This window comes from Barbus barbus (assembly GCF_936440315.1).
Source record: "Barbus barbus genome assembly, chromosome: 33".
Taxonomy (NCBI): domain Eukaryota; kingdom Metazoa; phylum Chordata; class Actinopteri; order Cypriniformes; family Cyprinidae; genus Barbus; species Barbus barbus.
This window is the reverse complement of record NC_136761.1, coordinates 13,247,796-13,272,382: the sequence shown is the minus strand read 5'-3', so window position 1 is coordinate 13,272,382 and position 24,587 is coordinate 13,247,796. Positions and strand designations below refer to the sequence as shown.

The 24,587-nt window shown below is 37.1% G+C and overlaps 1 protein-coding gene across 2 annotated transcripts in view; it reads right to left on the bottom strand.

Annotated features, from left to right (window-relative positions):
* Nucleotides 1-24,587, bottom strand: part of LOC306852812 (netrin receptor UNC5A-like) — a 184,266-nt gene that overhangs the window by 31,708 nt on the left and 127,971 nt on the right. The window contains exons 6-7 of one of the 2 annotated variants that reach the window (XM_079389906.1): nt 21,733-21,900; nt 9,369-9,533 (exon numbers count right to left, since the gene is read on the bottom strand). In XM_079389906.1, the coding sequence (XP_079246032.1) occupies nt 9,369-9,533; nt 21,733-21,900 (333 nt within the window). The remainder of the gene's footprint in view (nt 1-9,368; nt 9,534-21,732; nt 21,901-24,587) is intronic. The other variant, XM_079389907.1, reaches the window with a different exon arrangement.

Below are 24,587 nucleotides of genomic sequence, written 5' to 3'. Positions count from 1 at the left end.
TGAGTCCCGTAAATTATCATTCCATGTGTGTATGGAACAACAGTCACTCCCGCATTTGTAACCATAGCAACATTTTGGCGTCTTGTGGGAATTTAGCCATTTGGTATCTGTCTTTTTTTTTTTTGGCTAAAGTCTCTTTTTTTGTCTGTCGATTTTAACGAAACTACCGCTGATAGATGTGCTACAGTATGCTCAGGAGGCTGCTTTAGAGAGCTCTTCAGTTCGGTTCCGTACGTAATGCGTAGAATTTCTGTAAATGCGGTTGTCACTACCTGTATTTTTCGGGAGTTATTGCGGTTGTCGAATGCGATTGTCACTCCCGTATTTTAGTGAATTTTGTGTGTACAGAATGCAATTAAGGAGTAAAAGGTGAACTGACAACTGAATTTATCTGCAGTGTGTACATGGCAATACATACATACATACTTATAAATGTGTGAAATTTAAAATTGTATTTATTAAATAAATACTTTTTTGTCAATTGATATACCCAAATTACTAATAATTACTGATACACAAGCAAATAAACAAACAAAATATATAAATATAAACCCTAATCCATTTTTAAATATAAAATATTCTAAATGCAGTTGCATGATCAAACACATTAAGCTGTAGTGCTCAGGGAAACCCATTATAAAAATATAAATCAAATAAAATATACAACTTGATGTGTGTTATATCACTTAATCCAACCACAGCTACAAATGGTTAAATTATATATGTTTTGTGTGTGTGTGTGTGTGTGTGTGTGTGTGTGTGTTCAGTTAACTACACTTGCTGGAGAAAAACAACAACAACAACAACAATTTCCACTTTATATTTTTTTAAATGTTCAATTGTGAAAGATAGAGGATAATATCTTACTTTATACTTATACTTACTTTTACTATATTAAATTATATCCCTCTTCACAACATAATGAAGTGCTATAAAACTGATATATTTAAAGAAATAAGCTGAAATAGCATATTATATTGAATTAGCCACATCTTAATGATCAAACCACTGGCCACGATTCCTACAAAGTGCTGGATGTGATTCGTCCCTTAAGTTTCTCTCCCCATCTATCCACCTGAACCGATCTCCCTCACCCCCTCCCTGCTTTATTTCACTCGGTAACCTCTTTGCACTTATCAGAGCCGCCTTGTGCAATTTTTTATCAGGTCTAACAGATGCCTATAGACCGGGCTGGTGTTCCCTCTGCCCCGCTCAATAAATTCAATAAATAAACAGACATCCATCACGCTTTAATTGACACAGTTAATCAGCTTTATAATTGGATGGATTCTGCGCGACAGTATTCTGCCTCCACAGCACCTCATCTCTGCCTCGCTTTCAAGCACCTTGATGTGGAGGCGGTGGGGAGAAAGGCAGGCGAACTGCTTTCGGTATCAGATTCCCCCACCTTTGCTCCCTTTTTGCTGTAATCAACACAAAACAGCGCGAGCGATGTTCCTGCTGTTCCAGAGGCTGATGTAAGGTGTGTCGAAACACGGGTTTCTGGAGGTGTAACAGAGTGGGCTCCGAACATCTTGTGCTGTCTAACAGCGGGGTGTCAGGCCTGGCCTGAGGGGACCAAACTCCGCCTGTGGGTAAATCTAAGAGAGTTCCTGCCCTCCTCTCACGGTGGGATATAGCCGACAACCTGCAATTCTCCTATCATGGCTGACAGAAACAGGTTTGTAACAGTGACATTTTAAGACGGCAGTGATTCTGTCAGGTAGATCCAGTGTTGAAGTTTATGCTAGGTCTCTGTCTGTGTTGTGCTAGTACTGATAAAACACTAGTATTTGGTGTTATAGGGAAGCGTATATCAAGTAAAGGTGGAAACTGATAGCAAAATTGGTAGTTGTTTGTATTTATGAAGATAAAAATGTGGAGGTCATAAGGTCATCAAAAAAGTCTAAAATTGAATCTGCTGAATGTTATAACAACTGTAAAAATTGAAAATGGAAAAAGTAGGTATTAAAGAATTAGTCCCTTATTATAAAAGACAAAGAGCTGATTTGAACTCAAGTGTTACAATGTTATTTCCATTATTGCTAAATGGCTAAAAACAAGGCGCTTTTAAATGTCTTAATTTACTCTATTCCACAAATTAGCCTGATTATCAGTGCAGGCTTCATTAATTCAGCAACATGATTTTTCCTTCCTATCATCACTTTTTACCCAGCAACACCTGGGTGTAATTTCACCAGGTGGCGATGCGCCAAACTGTTAATTATCCTGTCTAGATGAATGGAGGTTATGAGCATCCACACTGTAGTTATCCACTGATTCGTGAAAATCAAACAAGAGACCCCTTTAATAAAATAATATCTGGTGACCGTAATTTTGAAAAAAAAAAACACACTTGTACTTCCCGGAAAAATATTCCTTTTAACTAATTATCCGTAAGCTCAATGCTAGTCTTTAGAAATATTAAAATAGATGAGTTATTATGCATCTTTATTTTCACTGGAAATACATTGGTATACTTTTACTGGTATAAAAAATTACTTGTATTGTCAATGCATTGGCATACAAATATCCATGTAATCATGATATAAAAATATAACTATTTATTAGTATTTAATATTTAATAAAAGTGTAAATAAAATAGATAATTACATAAAATAGTCAGTATTGCTATAACGGTGTATCCTTAAGGGATAATCAATGGTTTGCCGTGCATTAAAGGATTTTAAACGCACGACGCAGAGGCAAAGAACCACTCGATGCGAAGCGTGGAATCATGTGGACCATGGAATCCCGCTTATTCTATGGTCATTTGCCAAGTCATAGACAAATTAAAACTAGTATTGCTCTTTGCAGCGCAATATTTGACCGAATGGGTAAAAATTACAGTTATTTTCGTCAGTTATGGCACATTAGCTCTGCCCGCTTCAAATCAGACACAGAGATGAAGTAGTGCGGAAAGATCACATTTATTTGAATGAATTATAGCATTTATTTCAATTTTCAATTGTCTCTGTACAAACAATTAATTACTTCAAAAACAGCAATTTTACCACCTCGTTGCTGAGGAATATAATGTAGCAATCTATCTAGGCTATTTTATTAATAAAAATCACGGAGAAGCATTGACAACAGGTCTGTGTGTGTGCGCAGTGCAATCTGTAATCTCTGACTTCTCTCTCTCTCTCTCTCTCTGTGTGTGTGTGAGTAATGTGTGTTGGTTAGTGTGCATCGATTAAAGCAGCGCATTACTAAAGAATGGTGAATAAACTTGGATTAAAATGGGAACTACCTGTGCATTAAACAGTTTTACTGCATACCTGACAGCCAAACAGAATCCAGTATTTAGACAGACCATGGAATGAATATGATATATATATGTATATATATATACAGTACATTAATATACTTTTTTATATAATTTTATTTAATATAATTTACATAAATGTATTTAATACTAACATCAGGTTTACTTGAAATCTTGCCAAATGTACTTGACAAATTTATGTGCTGTTAATCGATTCAATTTTTTAAATTGCATTAATCACACGATTAATCGCAAATTTAAAATACTAGGATTTACCTGTAAATCTGTTGAAATAAAGAAATGCATGACAAACTAGTTTAAGGAAACAGAACCTTTCACACCTCCTCCAGATATGAGACATAATCCTTATTATTCTTTTTTTTTTTTTCAGTCATTATCAGCCTTTATACTGGCAATTAAACGTTTAACAAGCCACATCGCTTCAATCCCAGTATACATTTACCCAAATATTATCGAAAGTATTTCTAAATAAATACAACAGAACATTTTCTTGCGACCTTACATGAAGTATTATGACAAAATGTATTATGAAGAAGAATTGGACCTGTTCTGCAGGTGCATTAGAGCTAACATTAGCATCATGCTACATAAGACAGTTTATGAGATTAATAGTACACTTTTACTCAGAACTCACTTTAAACCACCATCGAGTGTTTGTAATAACTTCCTTTTGCGATCACGTGTGTATAACTTTGCCACTTTGGGTGGCCGCGGTACAAAAAACCGCAACCCACGGCTCTGTAAGTTTTCCCACGACTTTATTTTCAAAATAGCCCAATTTTGTGGGAAAACAGCATCCCTGGCAACACTGGTTCGCTGTACCCTTATCGTATATGATATCTCTCCCGCTCTCTCTCTCTCTGGCTGCAGCCGAACACTGAAAAATGCTGCCTTCGGAGGCAGCATTCCAAGGTAGGAAGGCATCAAGGCATGTCCGAATCCAAAGTTAGCTTCATTTCCTGTTTCATGAGATCCCTTCATCTGATCGATTTTTGAAGGCAGCATAGATGTATCCTTTGCTGCCTTTGATATCCCACAATCCTGTGCGTCCCATTCCGTGTCGGTTGAGCTAAAAAATAAATATGGCGTCTGAAAGTTGCGTTTGGTGGTTAGTTTGTGTGTAAATGTGTATTTCTGATGAACTTTTTAAACTTTTGATGTTATTTTTAGCGAGAAATTACTATTATAGTAGTTAAATATTTGTGTAGTTATCACCAAAACTCGTTCTATTTTGTTTTAGATCATTAAACCATTAAACTGCCTTAGAAGCCTGTCCGAAAATCAGTTTCGTGAGGTGCCTTCTTGCAAAAATGCTGCCTGCAAAGTCATTGCCTCATAAGGCTGCGAGGCAGCAAGTCAGCTGCCTAAGTTTTCGGATGCAGCCTCTCTCTCGGACACACTCAATCTATCTCTCCGTGTTCGCTTCACTTTTGTCAAGCCCGGCGCCTCATAATCACACAATCCCTGCATCCCAATGTGCATACTATCCTCCCCATCTGCCCTAAATAGTATTGAAAATGACTAATATCACATAGAATTTAGGATGTATAATGTGCACATTAGGACGCAGGCATAGATTACCTTTCGCGCTGCGATGACGGCAAGAAGTTGGGGTCAAACCTTATCAAACGATTAATTTGCATTAAAAAAATATTACATGCGTTAACGTTGTCAGCCCTACATACATACATATACATTTACATGCATATATTTCTGTTATGACAACTCTCGGAGGGATTGGCATGGTAATGTACATGACAATGTTAATGTATTTGGTCTTGGCGGAATAGATCTGCTACGCTGCTGCTGCTGTGGCAGAGCAAGTACTGAGACTTGCTACTGCCAATGCATCCACAACATGCTGCTGTGAGCATGTAAGAAATACTGCTGCTGCACATATAACATACATTAAATAACCCCCATGAATAACTTCGTAGCAGATCTATACAGGTGGAGCTGGGGAAGGTGAAGGGTTTCTGAAGCACTCTGTGAACTGCTACAGCAAGCACTAATCATATATTTGAATGTTGAGCAGAGAGCTCATTGGCTACCGATACAGGAGAGAACCAATCAGTTGTGCCATGTGATAATGATGTCATTAGTTCAGACTGAGTTAGACCGATTGGACTGAGCCATCTAGAGTTTCATGCCAGAACTCTGTACACACACACACACACACACACACACACTCAAAAAAATGCTGGGATAAATACAACTCAACGCTGAGTTAAATATGTTTAGACCCAGCGGTTGGGTTTACTGCCTAGAAGATTGGGTTAAACATTTAACCCAACTGTTGGTTGGAAATACCCCAGCATGTGTTCTCTCAAATATTTACCCAGCACCGGGTTGTATTTAATCCAGCATTTTTTAGAGTGTACATATAAAAATATTTATTGATAATGATGAATATTTTTTATTATGGAGTCATTGTTATGAAGGGAATGTTATTATAAAGTACTTGTATATACATATGGTTAGAAGAAAAAATAAATTCAGTCCAAAAACATCACAGCGTGCTTTGGTGTAAATTAGACCTAAGACGTTTATTATTAAAAACTCTGCCCCAACAGATACATCCATTAAAAATATTTTCATTCCCTGGTAAAAAGTGGCATTTCTTGTTCTGCTGCTTGGTGCATCTGCATTAACAGATTTATATGTTTTTGCCCACCCCATCCCAAACAGTATATGAAATCACAGATTATTATTACACTAACAATTAGAACTCAATGACTGTTTGAAATGCTAATCACTTCTTACAGGAATGACTTTTCAAGGACCAACTTAAAAGACACTTTTGATTTAGAAACGTACAATACCTAACAAAAACAGTGATTCTATTAGAGGAGCATCTTAGGAATATCAACCTGTCCTCCTTGACCATATCCACATCCTCAAGTAAACAGTCAAATCACACAGATGCTTTGGATTTCTGTGCTTTTAACTTACTTTTAACCCACAGCAGGTGCTCAAGGGCTAATCTTCACCTTGAATTATGAGGACACTAAATGCTACTTTTATTTCAACAAGAGTTTCCTCTAACAACTAATTAAACCCTAAGGGTAAAAAAAAAAAAAAAAAAAAAAAAAAAAAACATTTCCTGCGCAGCAGAGTAGCCAAAGCAGGCAGGATTTTCTGCTCATTACTGTATAAAACGGGTCTATTGTCTGGCGAGAGACATCTGCTGAGAACAGATTGGGACAAGAATTTTTCTGCTGCCTGCATTCCAATTTTAAATGATTTTTGCTATTCAGTGTGCCTGTAAGTGTGGGCTTTAAAGAGTTTGAGCTTGCAAATGACGTGTGGGAGGGCTCAGATTAAAATCTGAAAGGTGCAAAAACCTAAAGAACAAGCAGAAGGACTCTCATTTGACCCCAGTGCAAAAAAAAAACCTGGAGGGGGACTACTGTACTGTATGTTAACAATGCAGAAAAACCCTGAAATTAAATGCCAATCCCAACACTTTGATCCAAGAGAATGCGAATACAACACTTTGATGCCCATCTGCTTGGCCGGACCCCCAACTGAGCAAATTTCCCCATGGCTGCCATCGTACCAGCTTCTGTGCTTTTAATTTGAGCAATATGGGCCAATTAATAACCTCCCAGAACAGAGAAACATAAACATCTAATGATAACAACTAGGCCTTGGACTCGGCTGGTGGGTTGTAATATTCAGTATTTTCCTTCTTTTGTTGTTACTGCTTGCAACATTGGCATTTTTTGCACGTAAAATCTCAATGCTGCAGATATGCTGGGGAGGTTTGAGATGATGCTATGATTGGACATGCCTCCATGTGGCCCTTAGTAGAAAAGCTAAAGATTCTAGAACTGTATCAACTCACAGCATGAGGAATACAAACTCTTCACTCTTAACCTCTACTTGTGCACATACTAATGGGAGTGTTTGCTCACATTCTGCCTCTCTTCATCTTTGTCTCTTTCTGTCAACAATCCGTATCAGCAACAGTCGTGGCCGTAGCGAGATTAAACGGAATAGCGTGTGAAGCGAGTTGCCGAGACGAGTCCCTGATTTCTGCTGGGAGTGAAACAGACCCAAATTGACTGTTAATAAAGAACAAGTGTTCGGCTCACGACATTTCATGATAACCAGTGGGTAAATTACAGGGCGAGACATTACAAGAGCAGCCGTTTTCTGTTGTTCTGCTGTCTCTATGGGAGGCCTTTAAACTGCGGTTCCTGATATCTGATATCACACAAAGCTCTTTGGATGACAGACAGGGTGAATAATTCAACTGTGATATGGCCAAACATATGCATGTAAATCAATGCAAACACTTCAACACTGAATATGAGGGATAGTCACCCAAAATTACAATTCTGTCATTAATTGCTCACCCTCACGTCATTCCAAACCTATAAGACCTTTGTTCATCTTTGGAACAGAAATTAAGATATTTTTGAAAATACGAGTGCTTTCTGACCCTGCGTAGACAGCAAAACAACTACCATGTTCAAGGCCCAGAAAGGTAGTAAGGACATTGTTAAAATAGCCCATGTGACATCAGTGGTTCAATTTAATTTTATGAAACTACAAGAATACCTTTTGCACAAAGAAAACAAAAATAACTTCATTCAACAATTTCTTCTATTCAGTGTCAGTCTTTGATGTGCATTCATGAGAGTACCATGACGCATATGCTTCAAATGTGATTTTTGATTTACACTGAATCAATTTGATACAGTACTATACAACCTATAGGGATTTTTAAAATACCTTAGAGAAGAAGAAGAAAGATGTACTAAAACAAATTCAAACTGTTTATCACAATCCAAGCCACCCTAGATAATATTGCTGAACTATTTATTTGCACAATTTATTTTAATTTATTAAATATGTATATACACTACTGTTCAAAGGTTTGGAGTAATTTTTTTTTTTAATAGGATGTATTAAATTGATCAAAAACCACAGCAGCAAAGACATTTATAATGTAACAAAAGATTTAATTTTAAAATAAATACTGTGATTTTTAAACTCTCAAATTCATCAAAGAATCATGGTTTCCACAAAAGTATTAAGCAGCACAAAAGTTACATGCAAATCAGCATCTTAGAATGATTTCCGATAGATCATGTGAAACTGAATACTGGAGAAATTGGCTTTCAAATAAATAATAATAAACTACATAAACTACATTTTTACTGTTTTTATACTGCATTTGCTATATAAATGCAGCCTTTGTGAGCATAAGAGAAAAACATAAAATCTCACCAACCCTAAACTTTTGGTGATGCATTATAAATATAGTACACAAACAAATCAATTAATTCCAATTTTAGCACTTTAAATCACTGTCTGGCCAACGCAAACATTTTAAGATTTAAAAGTCATATTTCAAGCAGGATTTTTCTAGTTGCAACACTTTTAGCACATAAAGACTGTAAAGCTGTGAAAGCACATTAAACCATTTGGTCTAGAAGCTCTTCTGCCCTCAGTAAGTCACACAAAACCATCCTGAAATCACACAAAGCTATGATTTCTCCATAGTCTGCCCTCTGGCATTTGTTTGAATCAATCGTTTCTCATGGAAACAGTTGATAACGGCCACCAGAAGCTCTGATATCAAAAACAATCATCGGAAGAGCGGCAATAACGCAGCCGCTTCCGAGGACGCCCATGTCAGTACTGCTGTGGTACTATGGCAACAGCGACTGCAGGACTGAGAGGTTTAAAATCATTAAAAGAACAGATGAACAAGAGGAACAGGAAAGGTTGGGTGAGGAAAGAGAAGCTGGAAAACAAACAGAGGGAACGCAACCCAGGGGACATCAAGACCTTGGACAACTCAAGATTCTCTGATCTGGAAAAGTGACCTTCCTGTGAAAAAACACACGACTCAACGATACACACACCCTGCCTAAAATACTAAACAAAGCGTGGTGTTAATGTAGATCTCCAAGCTGCCCTTCCCAGATTCTTCCCTCCTGTTGTGTACTAGTTAATGGGACTCTCACTGATGCATCCCAGGCTTCACATCACATTTAGTGATCAATAAAGGAAGTCTGTGTTTTAATCGATTGATTAATCAAAGGACAGAGATGGCTGTACTCACTCTGTGGGCACTGCTCACTGGTGCAGTTGAGAGATTGGAGATCCAGCCCCTGGCATTCTTTCCCACCCGTGCTGGGTGTAGGTTGGGTACATTCTCTGCTCCTCCACATGGTGCAGTCGGCTCCACATGTCGACCATTTACTCCACTCGCTCCAACCTCCGTCCACTGAACACAAACATACATATACACACAGAGGAAGTATATTTAGCAATCTATCACACATGAGGTTACAAACATGCTGAAAGTTAAGTCCACAAACATAAATGCGAACGCCTCAAATATCTGTATGTGCAGTAACGACACTGGAGGACAAAAGTTGTTTTTGAAAGATGTCTCTTACCTTATGCTTATCAAGTCTGCATTTATTTGATTAAAAATAGAGTATAAAGTAATATTGCGAAATAATACAATTTAAAATATCTGTTTCCTATTTTAATATATATTTAAAATTTAATTTATTCCTGTAATGCGAAGGTGAATTTTCAGCAGCCACTACTCCATTAATCAGTGTCACATGATCCATCAGAAATCATTATAATATGCTGATTGGTGCTCAAGAAACATTTGTTACTAATGTTGAAAACAGTTTTTGCTGCTTAATATGTTTATGGAAACAATCCCAGCAGGCACACAACGTCATAAGACGTCATAAAAATGTAATGCCAATTCAACTTTTAATATCAATGCTAATTTGATGTCCAATGCTGACGTCAGCTGATGTTGATATTTGTTGTTTTTAGGTTGTGTAACCAAAATCAATGTCAAATTGGCATTACTCACGTCAACCCGATCTCATTCTTAACCAAAATGCAACATCTGTCTTACGTCATGTCCAATGTCAACCTGATGATATACTGACGTCCTGTGCCTGCTGGGATGATACACTACCATTCAAAAGTTTGGGTTAAGTATATTATTTTTTTCAGCAACAGTGCATCAAATTCATCAAAAGTGACAGTAAGACATTTAGAATAATAAAAAAAATCAACAAAATTCCTATTAATCAAAAAATCCTAAAAAATGTATCACAGTTTCCACAAAATATTAAGCAGCAAAAACTACTGCAGCCTTGATATACATAAGAGACTACATTCAAAAACATGTAAATATCTTAATTATTCCAAACCTTTGGCTGCCAGAGTATCTCAATACTCGAAGGGGAGATATCATTCAACTAGCTGTTGTTGTTCAGGTAGCTATATAAATATTTCAACTTTAGCTAACCTATCTCAGCAACACACGTGCTGTATAACATGTACATTCCTGTCTTCTGCTCATGCCAGTCACAATTTTCCACATTGCGTTATATTAAATAATGCAGCTTAGGCAACTTGAGTACTGTCATACTGATGGATGCAATGCCTGTCTCTATGATACATTACAACTACATGCAGACGTGCCGCCTCTGCAGCTGCAGTTTCACATCAACCACCACATTTAAAAACACTATTCCTAGCTTTTTAGCTAAGCATTAGAGACTTGAATACAGTTATGAAGTATGACATTTTTTAATACTTATGTGACATTTAATTTCTTTCCCTGAAGTCCAATTATGTGTAAGTACAGTTTTTTTTCATAAAAAACAGTCACATTTCTGTTTTACATGACCATTTTCCACCTTCTCACTAAAGTTGGAGGTCTTAAAACTACAGCAGCAAACAATCTAGTTAAATTATGGTATTAAACAGTTCTGCTACTCTGCCTTCTTTTAGGAATATACTAACGTTGTTCAGAAGTTCGGGGATGTTACATTTTTGTAATGCTATGTTCACCAAGGCTGCATTTATTTGAATAAAAATACAATAAAACAACAGCAATATCACTGTTAAAAGTAAAGTTCAAAAGAATAGCATTTATTGGAAATACAAATTTTATGTATCATTATAAATGTCTTTACTGTCACTTTTGACATTTGATCAATTTAATGCATCTTTGCTGAATGAAAATATTAATAAAACAAATATTAAATCATCTGGGTTGGGCAAGAATAGTCCATGAATGCTCTGCGTGGAACAAAAACAGCTTTGCATTCACAATTTTAAAGCACGTCTATGATAACCAGATTTCAAGTGTGAAAAGGCCATAGGAGAATAAAAGGCAGGTGGAAAATTCTGTATGTGTGTTTGTGCCCAGTCTAACGACACTCAAATGTCCTATTTCCTCCCAAGCCATGGAAGAAGCATTTTATTTCCATTTCTCATTCTCACATGGCCGTGTTATTCGTCAGCTGGACCGGAGGCCATTCTGGAAGTCTTATTCAGGCTGACATTGTGCCAGGTTGGGGAAGGTTACTACAGGGCTAATGTGAGCAGCTCTGTAATGAGCTCTCTAGGGGCGCTTAGCTGCGCCCTCACAGGACCAAGAGCAGGGGTGAATTATGGTACTTGGATACAGAGTTACTGATGACTCCATTCGACAGACCGAGGATCAGACACGCAGGGCTGTTCATTAACCCCTGGCTTTATAGCATATTCACTGTGTGGTTCTGCTCCGCTAACCTGATCCTGACAGTACAGTGAGGTCACTGCTTGGCCAAACAACCAGCTAATAAAGTACTTGCGTGCCTAATAAGAGAGCGATAAGAAAAATGAAGAATCGGCCATCATAAATGGCTGTGATTAAAGGCAATATTTAGTCATAGCCTGCCATACGAGAGTGGGTTTTTCATATTTAAATATACAGAGAGATTATTAAGTGACACAAAATAATATTCAGACTAACAGCGAATGTGTGGAGTGCATCTAAAAGAGATGCTGACACAGCTTTTGATCAAACATTTGGCAGGGAGAGTGGCGAGGCAATAAAATAATTGTCCTTGTTTGCCACTGAGTGGACTCATTTGCGAGCAAGGCAGGTTTATATCATCACACTAGCCTGAATGAACAGGGAACTGATGCTTAATGAATACATAACAATAAGAAGCGTGTTCCTGTCTCTGATTCTCCGCATGAATTTTAAAAGGCAGGTGATGAGAGATCAACAGCTAAGAGATGGAGAAAAGATTCTCTTTCTTCTCTTGGAAAAACTGCACAAAGCAACTAAGAGGAAGTCTTTTGACTCATCTGAGAAGAAAAGAGTTGCGGATAAAACACTAGTAGCAATATAGACATTAAAGTCAACATAAAACGGCATTCCCAACCCATTTGACTTTGATAATGACATTTTCAAATAAAAAGGATTTTTATGAAGCTAAAAAAATAGTAGGGCTTTATTTAATCCCTTGGGAATTGATTGGATTATGAAAAGTGGACATTCTGGAGCAGAACAAACCTGGACAAGCTTGCAGTCGATTGTGAAGGACTACTTGACCACTTTTAAGCAACCTTTGCCTACTGGAAAAACATGCCTGCAGTGACATTTTTTGCATAAAGCATGTTTTATTATTCAGAGTGAAATGTTTAGTAAGTGGTGGTAAAATTGCATTCAGTTTTATCAAAAACCAATCAACGTGAATCTGGTTATGTTTTATTATGCTGACTGCACTAAAAGGTTAATGCTCTATCACACTTGAACATAACATACTACAGTACATACTAAACCCTACTCTGAATCTAACCAATAATGTTAACACATTTGTTAAAGCAATTCTTTGAACACTTTGTGTTTCACAGAAGTTTTTCTTTGCGAGTGCAATGCTGTACCAGGTGAGCTACTGATCAAGTTTACTACATCAGAAAAGCCATATATATGGAGCTAATTATAATGGAAACATCATGTATTAGATTACAAATCAAACGCTATGATAAAAGTGTTTTGAGGTCATAACATTGTGCAAGGAACTGCATGTTATTATGTGAGTATAGGAGAGCATAAGTCTAAGTGGACGTCCATGACATGCGGAGTCCCACAAGGCTCAATTCTTGCACCGCTCTTGTGTAGCCTGTATTTGCTCCCACTAAGTCAAATAATGAGAAAGAACCAAATTGCCTATCACAGCTATGCTGATGATACCCAGATTTACCTAGCCTTATCTCCAAATGACTACAGCCACATTGACTCTCTCTGCCAATGCATTGATGAAATTAACAGTTGGATGTGCCAGAACTTTCTTCAGTTAAACAAGGCGAAAACTGAAGTCATTGCATTTGGAAACAAAGATGAAGTTCTCAAGGTGAATGCATACCTTGACTCTAGGGGTCAAACAACTAAAAAATCAAGTAAAAAATCTTGGGATGATTCTGGAGACAGACCTTAGTTTTAGTAGTCATGTCAAAGCAGTAACTAAATCAGCATACTATCATCTCAAAAACATTGCAAGAATTAGATGTTTTGTTTTCAGTCAAGATTTGGAGAAACTTGTTAATGCCTTTATCACCAGCAGGGTGGATTATTGTAATCGTCTCCTCACCTCACCGGCCTTCCCAAGAAGACCATTAGACAGCTGCAGCTCATCCAGAACACTGCTGCCAGGATTCTGACTAGAACCAGAATTTCTGAGCATATCACACCAGTCCTCAGGTCCATACACTGGCTTCCAGTTACATTTAGGATTTATTTTAAAGTACTTTTACTCGTTTATAAATCACTCAATGGCCTAGGACCTAAATACATTGCAGATACGCTCACTGAATATAAACCTAACAGACCACTCAGATCATTAGGATTGAGTCAGTTAGAAATACCAAGGGTTCACACAAAACAAGTGGAGTCTGCTTTTAGCTAATATGCCACCCGCAGTTGGAACCAGCTTCCAGAAGAGATCAGATGTGCTAAAACATTAGCCACATTTAAATCCAGACTCAAAACTCATCTGTTTAGCTGTGCATTTGTTGAATGAACACTGTGCTATGTCCGAACTGATTGTTTTATGTATAATCATTTTCTATTCTTAACTGTTTTAAATTCATTTAAATAAATTTTTATATAATTTAAAAGTTTAAACAGAAGGCTAAAGTAAGTGCTGTGATAGTAAAGATAATGTGGGCAAAGAAAGATAATTGTGTTGGTTAATCAGTTGAAAGTAGGACCTCTATTTGTTTGGTTTATGATGGTCAAAGTAAGTAGGGGGTGAAGTAGTGGAATAGTTTTGGAAGGTTTTTTTCAGTGAGGAAGAGTTTGAACAAAGTTTGAGAATGTTTGTTTTTTAATTTTTTTGTTTTTATTATTGTGATTATAATTTTTTTTTAATTCCTTGTTTTTATTGTTGTGATTATACATTTTTAATGACTATTTTACTTCCTTTTATGTAAAGCACCTAAAAATTGAGTACCAACACTGTCCCAACGAGACAGGGTTTTATTTGATTGGTACATTGAAGCTAAAGCTAAAAGTGCATTCTTGAACATCTCTTTGCAACAATAGCAAATTATGATATATTTTACAGTGAACTTTATTACATCAAACTATATTAAATCACTAGATCTACAGCAGCAGCCTAAAACAATGCTTAAACAGCAATTTGGTTATTAGTTAATATTTACCAGTTGGTTAGCACTGACCAATAACCTGCCAAGTGCCAAGTGATGTCTACCAAAAAGGAAATTAATTTCATAGGGCACTGCAAGTTATTGATGAAAGATGACAAATATATTTTTCCTTTGTAATAACGTGTACTGATGAATCATGCAAAATAAGAGCAGGAACATTTATTGAGAAAGTAAATAGGGTCAATTTTGATTTCATGTTGACTTTAAACATGAAGTGATGAGAAACAGAAATAGACAGTGATGGCCAATTTCCCCTTCAAAAGATGCAACAATCATATCTTAAACCTGCTTAACATGAGTGAAGGATGCAATAATAAGAAACCAAAGCCAGCAAACAATTGTCCATTCAGACTCCCTGCTATTAAGATAATATCTTTGATTTGTGTGTGCATGTGTGTCGTGTCAGTGTAGGGTGCCTGTAACACAATAACACAGTGGCAGGTCTATTTGGACGTCTTGTCAAGGGCACATCTAAAGGGCATCCAACTGCTCTTTACAAGGGCTGCAGGAAGCCCCATTTCCACTCGCCGTTGCTTGAAATCGCAATGGCCAATGTTGGACACCTCCAGCTGCCTCGTCCTTGAGCAGGGAGGAGGAACCGAGCAGGAGAGGCACACAATTACCTTTCAGATCAGCAGGGACGAGACAGAGTCAACACCCACATCTGTAATCTCACCTGGACCTAAACATTCCATGTTCAATAAAACAGAGACAACAAGATTACTGGTGATTCGTGGGCTCTGAGCCAGAGTGGGTGGGGCCTGAGAGTGTCTGAATGATGTCACAATGCTCTCCTGCCTCTATCTTGTATTCAAATGCATCATTAACAAAAAGAAGAGGTCTTGCAGAAATCTAAAAAGGTTTTGGGATTCAAAGGATGTTTTTAAGAAGCATACTTCATGCGAAATATTGCCTTGGCCAAAGTGCCTGCCAAAAAGGGGCTTAGGGTACTTCACACCAAAAAGAGGTTAAGCAGTCTTGCACCTTTGTATTGTTTGACACAATATTTAAGTGTCCTGGACAACTTTATATGCTTACATCTATGAAGTAGGGCCGGGTCCTACTGGGACCTTCACAAAGACCTCCTAGACTCATGGCTTATTACAAAAGGGACAAAAGAGACATTTATATGACATTTATAGTCATATAACTTATGACTTAAGTCTGCACATGTGCATTCTCTTACAAATTACACAGTAGCTTTGAATCAATTCAATTGATTCATTCAGAAACAATGACTCAAAGTTACTCTTTATGAGTGAGTCCTTGAGTCCTTCATTCAAAGGAATTAGGAGTTTATTGAGGCAAATTTGTAGTTAATAGTTGTTTAATAGGGAGAGTTGAACCTTAGAATAAAGTGAGACCAAAATATTTTTAATATTTTAAAATGATTTAGTATTTAATGTTATATATGTTAATATTATGTAGTACTAATAAACAGCCAATATGCTAATAATATGCATGCTAATAAGCAACTTAATAGTGAGAATTGGTCCCTATATTAAAGTGTTGCCAGTTTTTTTAACTTGATTTTCAGCAACAATGGCAGTTTCTGAGCAAAAAGTTTAACTATATATTTCAAATGTCATCACAAGGCTGTACATTTTACAAGATAGAACATTATTTTAGTTTTATTGCCCAGCTCTAGTTTTAAGTATGGTTTTAAAAAAAGAGTAATATAAACTGGTAAGAGTAAAAAAGAAACCAGAGGAAAAAGCAAATGGGCCACTGAAAGCAAAGACTTGCACAAAATAACATGGTAAAAAAAAAGAAGAAAGAAAAAAAAAGAAAGATTTTCATCTTTTTGGCACTGAGCCTTCTTCCAAACCTAATTCATATTTATATAAGCCAACATTTTATCTGTTAAAAAACTTGAAGGGGGTGGGCGTTACTAAGAGATAAAGAGCAGCGGAATAGGCTAGCATGCAGAGAAGAGGAAAACATTTGGTGTGAGTCCTGAAAACATACTGCAACATAAGCTGGAAGGCCTGTTTGTTCTCCACCAGTTAAGACACTGGTATGGTTCCATGCTGAACATATCAGACTAACGATAATGCATCAGTGAAAGAGAAAAAAATGGAGCATTTTCTGATGTTAACTTTTGTTTTGTTCCCCCTTTTTTAATATTTCAATTTCATGTTAAAAATGCTATAAAGAATCCAAATTAATCTGCACTTGCTCTGAGCTTTAAAAGTACTCAAAAGAGAAAAGTTTTAGAGAAATGTGAAGGGATTGCATTCTGTATTAGATGATTTGCTCCTTAGAGTCCATTAATGTCACAAGGCTCTCCAGTCATAGGTGAGGATTGTCTTTGTGTGTGTGTATGTGTTAGATGAGAAGTCTGACGTCTCTGACGTGTCTGGTTTAGATGAAGCAGCCTCTTCACGGTGTTAAAGGTCTAACCAGCCAGTGATTCAACAAGAGCTGGTACAAGAGGCTCATCAGGGTCAATTAGCCCTTTTAAGCCCACTTATTACATTAGACTCTTCACAGCTGAACTCATCCAGTTGATTGGCCAATTGTGCTAAGTTACTGGTTTGTTCCTTTTGAAAAGATTGGAAAGAAGAAAAAAAAAACGTAGTACTATTGATTCTTGAGACTATGGTAATCATTTTCCATGAGAAAAGGAAGGAGAGAGAGAGAGGAGGAAATGGCAAGCCAGCACATCATGCAGATGAGTCCTCAGGTTCAGAACTGAACTGTACAGTTTGGTTTTGGGATTATATGGACAAATAATGCAATGGTGATTTAAATGGCAATATGATAAACATTTAACATTTATTTTTCTCATGCTAAGATATCAAGGCCAAATGTACAAAAAGACATAAAAATCATATTTAAACACACTGAATAGGATGTGCAAAACACTTAAACTCCCAATAAGGTTCTGCTCTGCTGCCAATAGAAAGACTTACACTTCAAAGGCTCTCTTTGCATTCACACTGTCCTTGGACTTGTGAGTGTAGGTTTTTTTTTATCTCTTTTTGATCTACTTTAGTTATTATAGTGTTTCAGTCCAATTTTGAATTATTGTACTTAATATACCTTTAAATTTATTTTCTAAAACCCCTTTAAATTGTTTTACTGAACAACTTTTTAAGATTCAATACTACTACTACTACTACTACTACTACTACTACTAATCCAAGAATATAGTCACACCACCATAGATATGAAATTACATTCACAGCCTAATGTCATTTTTGCGGGTAATAATAATCACATTATTTTATTTCAACTGGTTGTGCAGCCTTGGTGTTGAGGATAACATTTTGAGCGCCTTGGAAACATTAGTCCAACGTTTTCGCATTACAAAAAGAATCCAGCTTCATCAGCATTCACACGGCATCACACGCTCGCCGCATTACACAAAGAATCACGTCACGTCCTTTAAAGTCGCCCTGTCCTGAGGATCAGTAGAACAGCGGCGATGGACTGTGTTCACATACAGAGTTGTTTATCAAAGCTCTGCTGTTTCTCTTTCTGTCTCCTGCTGTCTGACTGTGCTCTGGGAACACGCTGCCTCTACCTGCAGCTAGTCAGTAAATGATGATTTATACCTCCTGCAGTCAGAAGTCACGTTTTGATAAATCGGGATGAAGTCTCAGATGTAATTTTTAGGGCCTGCAGTTGTCTGTGCGTGTCTTTGTATGGTGATAAATGGAACAGGATGGTCACTCTCTCTCCTTCTCCTTTTCTCTCGCTGACAGGATTTGCGGTCCTCTGGTGAGCACACTAAAGCAGGCAGGTGCTTGTTTTTGATTGGGAACACAACTAAGTCTTCCTTGGCCAGGACACCACTGCTCCCTCGCTGCGACCCATGTCAGGATTAATCAGTCGGGAGTTTGAGGTACACGAGGGGAATAAAACCACCACGGGAACAACGTCCAACTCGCTCGCTCAGCATGACCCTTATAAAAAAAAAAACCTGCACTGGACACCACTGTGAACCTCTTTTCTTCCGATTTTTATTTTTCACAGATTTTTTTCAGCCTCCCTCTCTCTGTACTGTTTACAGCAATAAGCAACTTATTTATCTGCTCTGAACAAAACCGAGGCGTGACTCAACACAATCAGAACCAATCAGAATGTATTCAACATTCAACAAAGGACTGAAAACAAATCTTCGATAGCAGGTTACATTTATTACTAACAGTTATTGGAATAAACAATTATTTTGGATGAAATATAGCTCATTTCCTTATGGCTTCAAAGCAAAAGTGTCATCGATTATAGAATAGCTTAAAATGAGGCACATCAGAAATTAAGTTTCATAAACTTCTATTTGCACTTTGTTTGAATGAAAAATATCTTAATAATGAAAGAATTATTGACAAACAAACCAATTTCTCAAATAATTGTTGTACACTAGAAAAAGGTTTGTAATTTTAACAGTTTCTAATTTTAACCTTACAGTAAAAAAACACTTTTAATTTGTTAACAGTAAGTTCCCTTAATATATACAATGAGAAACTGTATATAGTACTGTAGTAGATCTAACAGGATATTTTATGTAATTTTACATTACAATACTATTTAATGTACAGTTTGAATAATCATCTTAAAGTTTACAGTAAAAAATGTAAAATGACATTCCCATTATTGTGGAAAGGCTACTTGATGAAATTTGATTCATCACGTGCCTCTTTTACAACTTGTATAATCTGCTGGTTATCAGTATATTGCAAAATGAAAGTAAAGTACGAAATATATTTGATTTTATTGCATAGAATATGACTCATTGCATAGACTCCTGATGTAGGTCGTGTGACCGAAACGTGTTAATAAATATTACTTTTTTGCAAGTTACAATAGTGTGCGGGAATTGCTTGTCTGTTGAGGCGATCCACCTGGTTGGTCCTTTGTCCTACGCACCTATTACTTGCAGGTGTTCGATGGAGTTTGATCACTAATTGCATAGAATATAAAAATTATACCACTTAGTTTTTACTATAAATTTAAGTTCAGCCCTGTAAAACCTAAAACAATACCATCTTATTTTTACAGTAATGTGCTGCCATTTTTTACAGTAAATTTTATGGGATTATTTTTTATAGTACACTCTCTACTTCTCATCACTGCTTTCAAAAATTCTACTTCCAGTGTTTCTTTTTAACAGTGTTCATGCCTATATTTCCTTCCCCGTCTCTCTTCTCCCCCAAAGAAATGCTATTTAAGTTGTAATCATGTGAAATCCATCCCCACAGAGCTCTGTCAGAGGCGTTCCCCCATGCTTTGTATCTTTGCTCATCAAAAACGCCATATTTTGAGAGCACGTTACTTACAGAGCAGTGTCTTATTAAATTTCACTGGATGCTTTGTAATGAAACAGGAGATTGGCTTAAGTAGATAAACCCTCTCACTGGAGAAGAGGAGGAAGAGAGGGGGTGAGCGAGAGAGACGAGCTGCAGCTGACAAAAGCTTCGATTTCCTCTCCTGTTTACTAAGCGTGGATATTTTCCGCCGGTCAGCAGCGCCTGCATAATGCCATTTTTGTCCCTGCTGAAATACACTCACGAGCCTATCGCAGTAATCAGGAGAATCCCTTCCCCCATCTACCTGAGTCTAATGTCAGCCTGTAAATGAAGCAGCCTGACTTTCATTTCAAACTGCATGCGATCGATAAGTGTTGAGGAAAAGCAGCCGCGCTGCTTCCTCTTCCTTTCTCTGTTCCCTCTCAAGCCTTGAAAGTACTACTAACAGCAGTGAAGGAGGTCAGGGAAACAACTTAAGCAGTGACACAGCACGCTAGCATCAAATCATTTGCTAATCTTTGAATTTATAAAATGTGCAGTAGTGTAAATATCACTCTGTGCTGACTGTCTGACTGTTTAAAAGACAAGCCTTTTTAGTTTTCTGCCGCCAGCTTTGAACAAGGGACCAAAATGAACTATTTTTATATTGTTTTCTGTAAAATTTAGTTTGAACAGCTTTAAAACATTGCTTTCCTAGTTAACATTTTAGTTTATTTTAATTTTTCTAATTACATTTAAAACCTTTTTTTTTCATTAAAATTTTAATTTAGTAAGGATGCATTAAGTTGGTCAAAAATTACACTGTACAAAAAATGGTGCAAAATATAATGATCTGTCAAAGAATGCTGAAAAATATTTATGTATGTATATATATATAAATGTTTCTTGAACACCCAATTAACATATTAAAATGAAGGATCATGTGACACTGAAGACTGCTGAAAATTCACAGAAATGAATTACATATTAAGATATAATAAAAAATAATTCAGTTATTTTTAAATTATAATATTTAACAATATTACTGTTTTTATTGTATTTTTGATCAAATAAATGTAGCAGTGGTGAGCAAGAGACTTCATACAAACCCCAAAATATTTAAACAGTAGTGTACATTTAAATTTGTACTTCAATTCTGCAACCTGTTTGCTTCCTTAAATCCAATTAAATTTAAATAAACTGAATTGGAATTTTGGATAAAGACTTAACGTAAACACTGAAGACTTAATTCTTAATTCAAGTCTGTATAGAATAAGTTCCAGAACTCCATCTGCGGACAAATGTAAGAAACAACATCACAACATAAACGTAAAAAAGAAAGAAAGAAAAAAACTAAAAAATATGTTTTCGCCATAATGGCAAGCAAGTTAATTTTGGACCCTGCTTACAACCGAACAGAAAAAGCCCTCATGCAGCAAAAGCGAAAGCAGCACAGAGCACAGCAAAATCAACATGATGGTCGGAATGGACACACAAGCACTGGTTTAGCTATGAATAATTCAAAAGAAACAAAAAAAACATGAAAAAGTTTTGCTTAAGCACAAAAAAGCGAATGCCAATCAAGCTAGCCATCCTACAGAGAGGGGGCTACTGGTGCCTTAGAGCAAGGGGACCGTGCAAGGGTCTGTGTGCTAATGCTAATCTAGCTCTACTCTGCAGTGAGCGACGCCCGGTGGACGTTACCTGGACAGGTGGCAGTGCAGGCACTTTTCTGGACACTCTGGCCCTCGCAGGACGTCCCGCCGTTCAAGGGAGTGGGGTTGGTGCAACTCCGGCTCCTCTTCTGCCACCCCCGACCGCAGACAGCACTGCAGGCCGACCATGTGGCCCACGTGGACCAGCCACCGTTCACTGCTCGTGCGCCCAGTGCAAAGGAGAGGGGGAAACGAACACAGCGAGTCAGGATTACCCGACAAGCACGAGGATGATAAACAGCCACAAACATGAGCTCTGTGCTTAAAGGCAGGCCACAGGGACAACGGCAACACACGAAAGCTACGTTAATGTCAAAAGTTATCGATGCTATGCTAACTCTACTGTTGATTTGAGGTAGCTGTGTAGCAGCTGCCATCTCTGTTGTTGTTGTTTTTTCATTCAGCCTAAATTCATGTTCAATTGATGTTTACACAGTTTCTGTGTCAATGAAACAGCACTTATCTTACACTATGAACAAGCAACTATTTGTGTGCTACCACAGAGGATTCCTTGTCTATTTTTTCTTTAAATGAATTATTCAGCCAGTACATAAAACGCATTAAGAACTGAAATGATCTCTTTTAATTCAATTACAATTTTTAATTAATTTAATTTAATTAATTAAGGTAGCAAAAAGGATGCAGAATTGCAATTACAAATTAAAGGAAGTGGAATCAAAAAGAACTAAAATAAACATAAATGTAATTTTTAACTAAAAAAACTAAGGTTTAAAGGTTTTATAGGCCTTAAAAAATGATTTATTGCAAATCTATTGGAATTGTGTGTTTCATCCACAGAGGGCAACAGAAAGACTATACTTCTATAGGGTACCTTTAACATGCAATGGCTGCATCCGAAATCACATACTTCACTACTATATAGCAGGCGAAAATAGTATGTGAGCAGTATGTTCAGATTCACAGTATTCACAGGAGAGGATTTGAGAATGGCGGTGAAGCAATGCAACTGACGCTGAAAGGTCACATGACAATGGCGGCATTACAAATATAGTACTTATTCAAAAGAAGAACATGCTGATTTTGGATGCAGCCAATATTTCCAAATGGTGTTGTTTACTCTATAATTTGCATGTCTACTTATACCAATTTTACTTATTTAGGTTGATTTGAGTACCAATTGCTATAGCACAGTAGGCGGGCACTATTGCATTAACAGAATGATAGAATAACCAGCCAAACACAATGAAGTGGAAGCACCACTCTGACATGTTTATATGCCTGCATTTTGCCACTCCCCAAGTCTGAAACTTCAAAGGTTTATGTCACTTGTATACTAGAAGGGGCAGTCACACTAGATGATACGATGTCACACTCCACAGCATCGTTTTATTTTTTTTATTTAACATATAACAAATAATAAAAAATCCAAATATAATAAACATACAATCTACTCCACTTTCCTGGAAGCCTGCAATTTTAAAGTTTGTGTTCTCATAATTCAGCTAATAGGCCACACTGTGACATATTAATAGTTTATTATACAAATTCTTACGTCATAGTTCACCAAACTTGAACTTTGGAACACAGTGAAATGCTAAACTTTTTGTTAGAGCTTGCATTTCTGGTTTTCAGCACTCCCATGTGTATAACTTTATAGTCAATGGCATGTAGTGTGACCACCCCTAAATGCATTATTTGATCTCCTGTTTTGTAATATTTGTTTACATTCTGTTATTATTTTCTCATCCAAATTGCTTGCTGCTTCTGAAAAAAAAAATCAAAATCTGGATGTGGTAACAAGAACCAAACATAATTTTTGCAACACTATCAGTCAATCACCTTTTATAAGCTGTATATTAACAAAAGTCATCACTAAATATTACTGAGCAAACTGGGGGACACATGGGGGTTGGATGTCTTAAAGGAAACAGCCTAGATTTCATCTGACAACGTTCACGCGGGGTGTATATTGGTTTTCTGCTCTACACCGATACACAGTATGGTTTTTATGGCACCAATATCCTGGCTCATGAAATGCATAATCCTGCAAGGATTCCACAATGATCCCGAGTCCAAAGTTCACGCAGGGTTTATAATCAAGTTCCCAGCCTCCTCACTCTTGGTGGGAGAATTCAAAGCAAATCTGATTTCTTCTTCCCCCGGTAACTCGTCCGATTTGTTGTCCTGAAGCCTTGATCGGCGGTCAGACTCTATATTGTGCCTGAAGCTGCTCCGTAATTCTGCTCTGGTCAGACCGAATCAATTCTTTAGCCTCTCTTCTACCACTGATTGCTCACCACGAAGAAGGAAATTGCGCAGCAACTCAGGTCCTGATTACCTCTTAGCGCACCGTTGTGTCAAGTAAAGTCCAGCCTTGTTAAAATTCATCTCGGCCTCTGTCCAACAGCACTAATAACAGCTCTCACACCACCTATGGTTCAGCCAATAAGCAAGCCTGCAAGACTTCAAATTAGTAAACTGACATTTTAATGTGAAGCCATGGGGAAAAAAAGAATAGCATAAAGGACCATGCCTAATAGTTCTTTTGATCAAAAGGTATTCACAGGGAATTTTTCTTTAATTAATTTCTACAATGGTAGCAAATTGCTTGGGGAACATTGCACAATTTGAAACCTCCAAATTGTAAGGTGCTGCACCTAGCATTCATGTGCCATTTCTCTTTTTCCCTGTGTGAGAGCTTTATTGATTGACAGCATAAAGAGCAAACAATAGAGCGAAAATATTCTCAGCTCACTTTTGCAGAGCCTTCCATCAAAATGGTCCTAATTTAGGCAATTCGAACAAAATGCAACAATTTATCTAATCTCACTTCGTCTGAGAAATAATTGTCAGTTTAGTTCCTCTATTAAACACAACACGCTG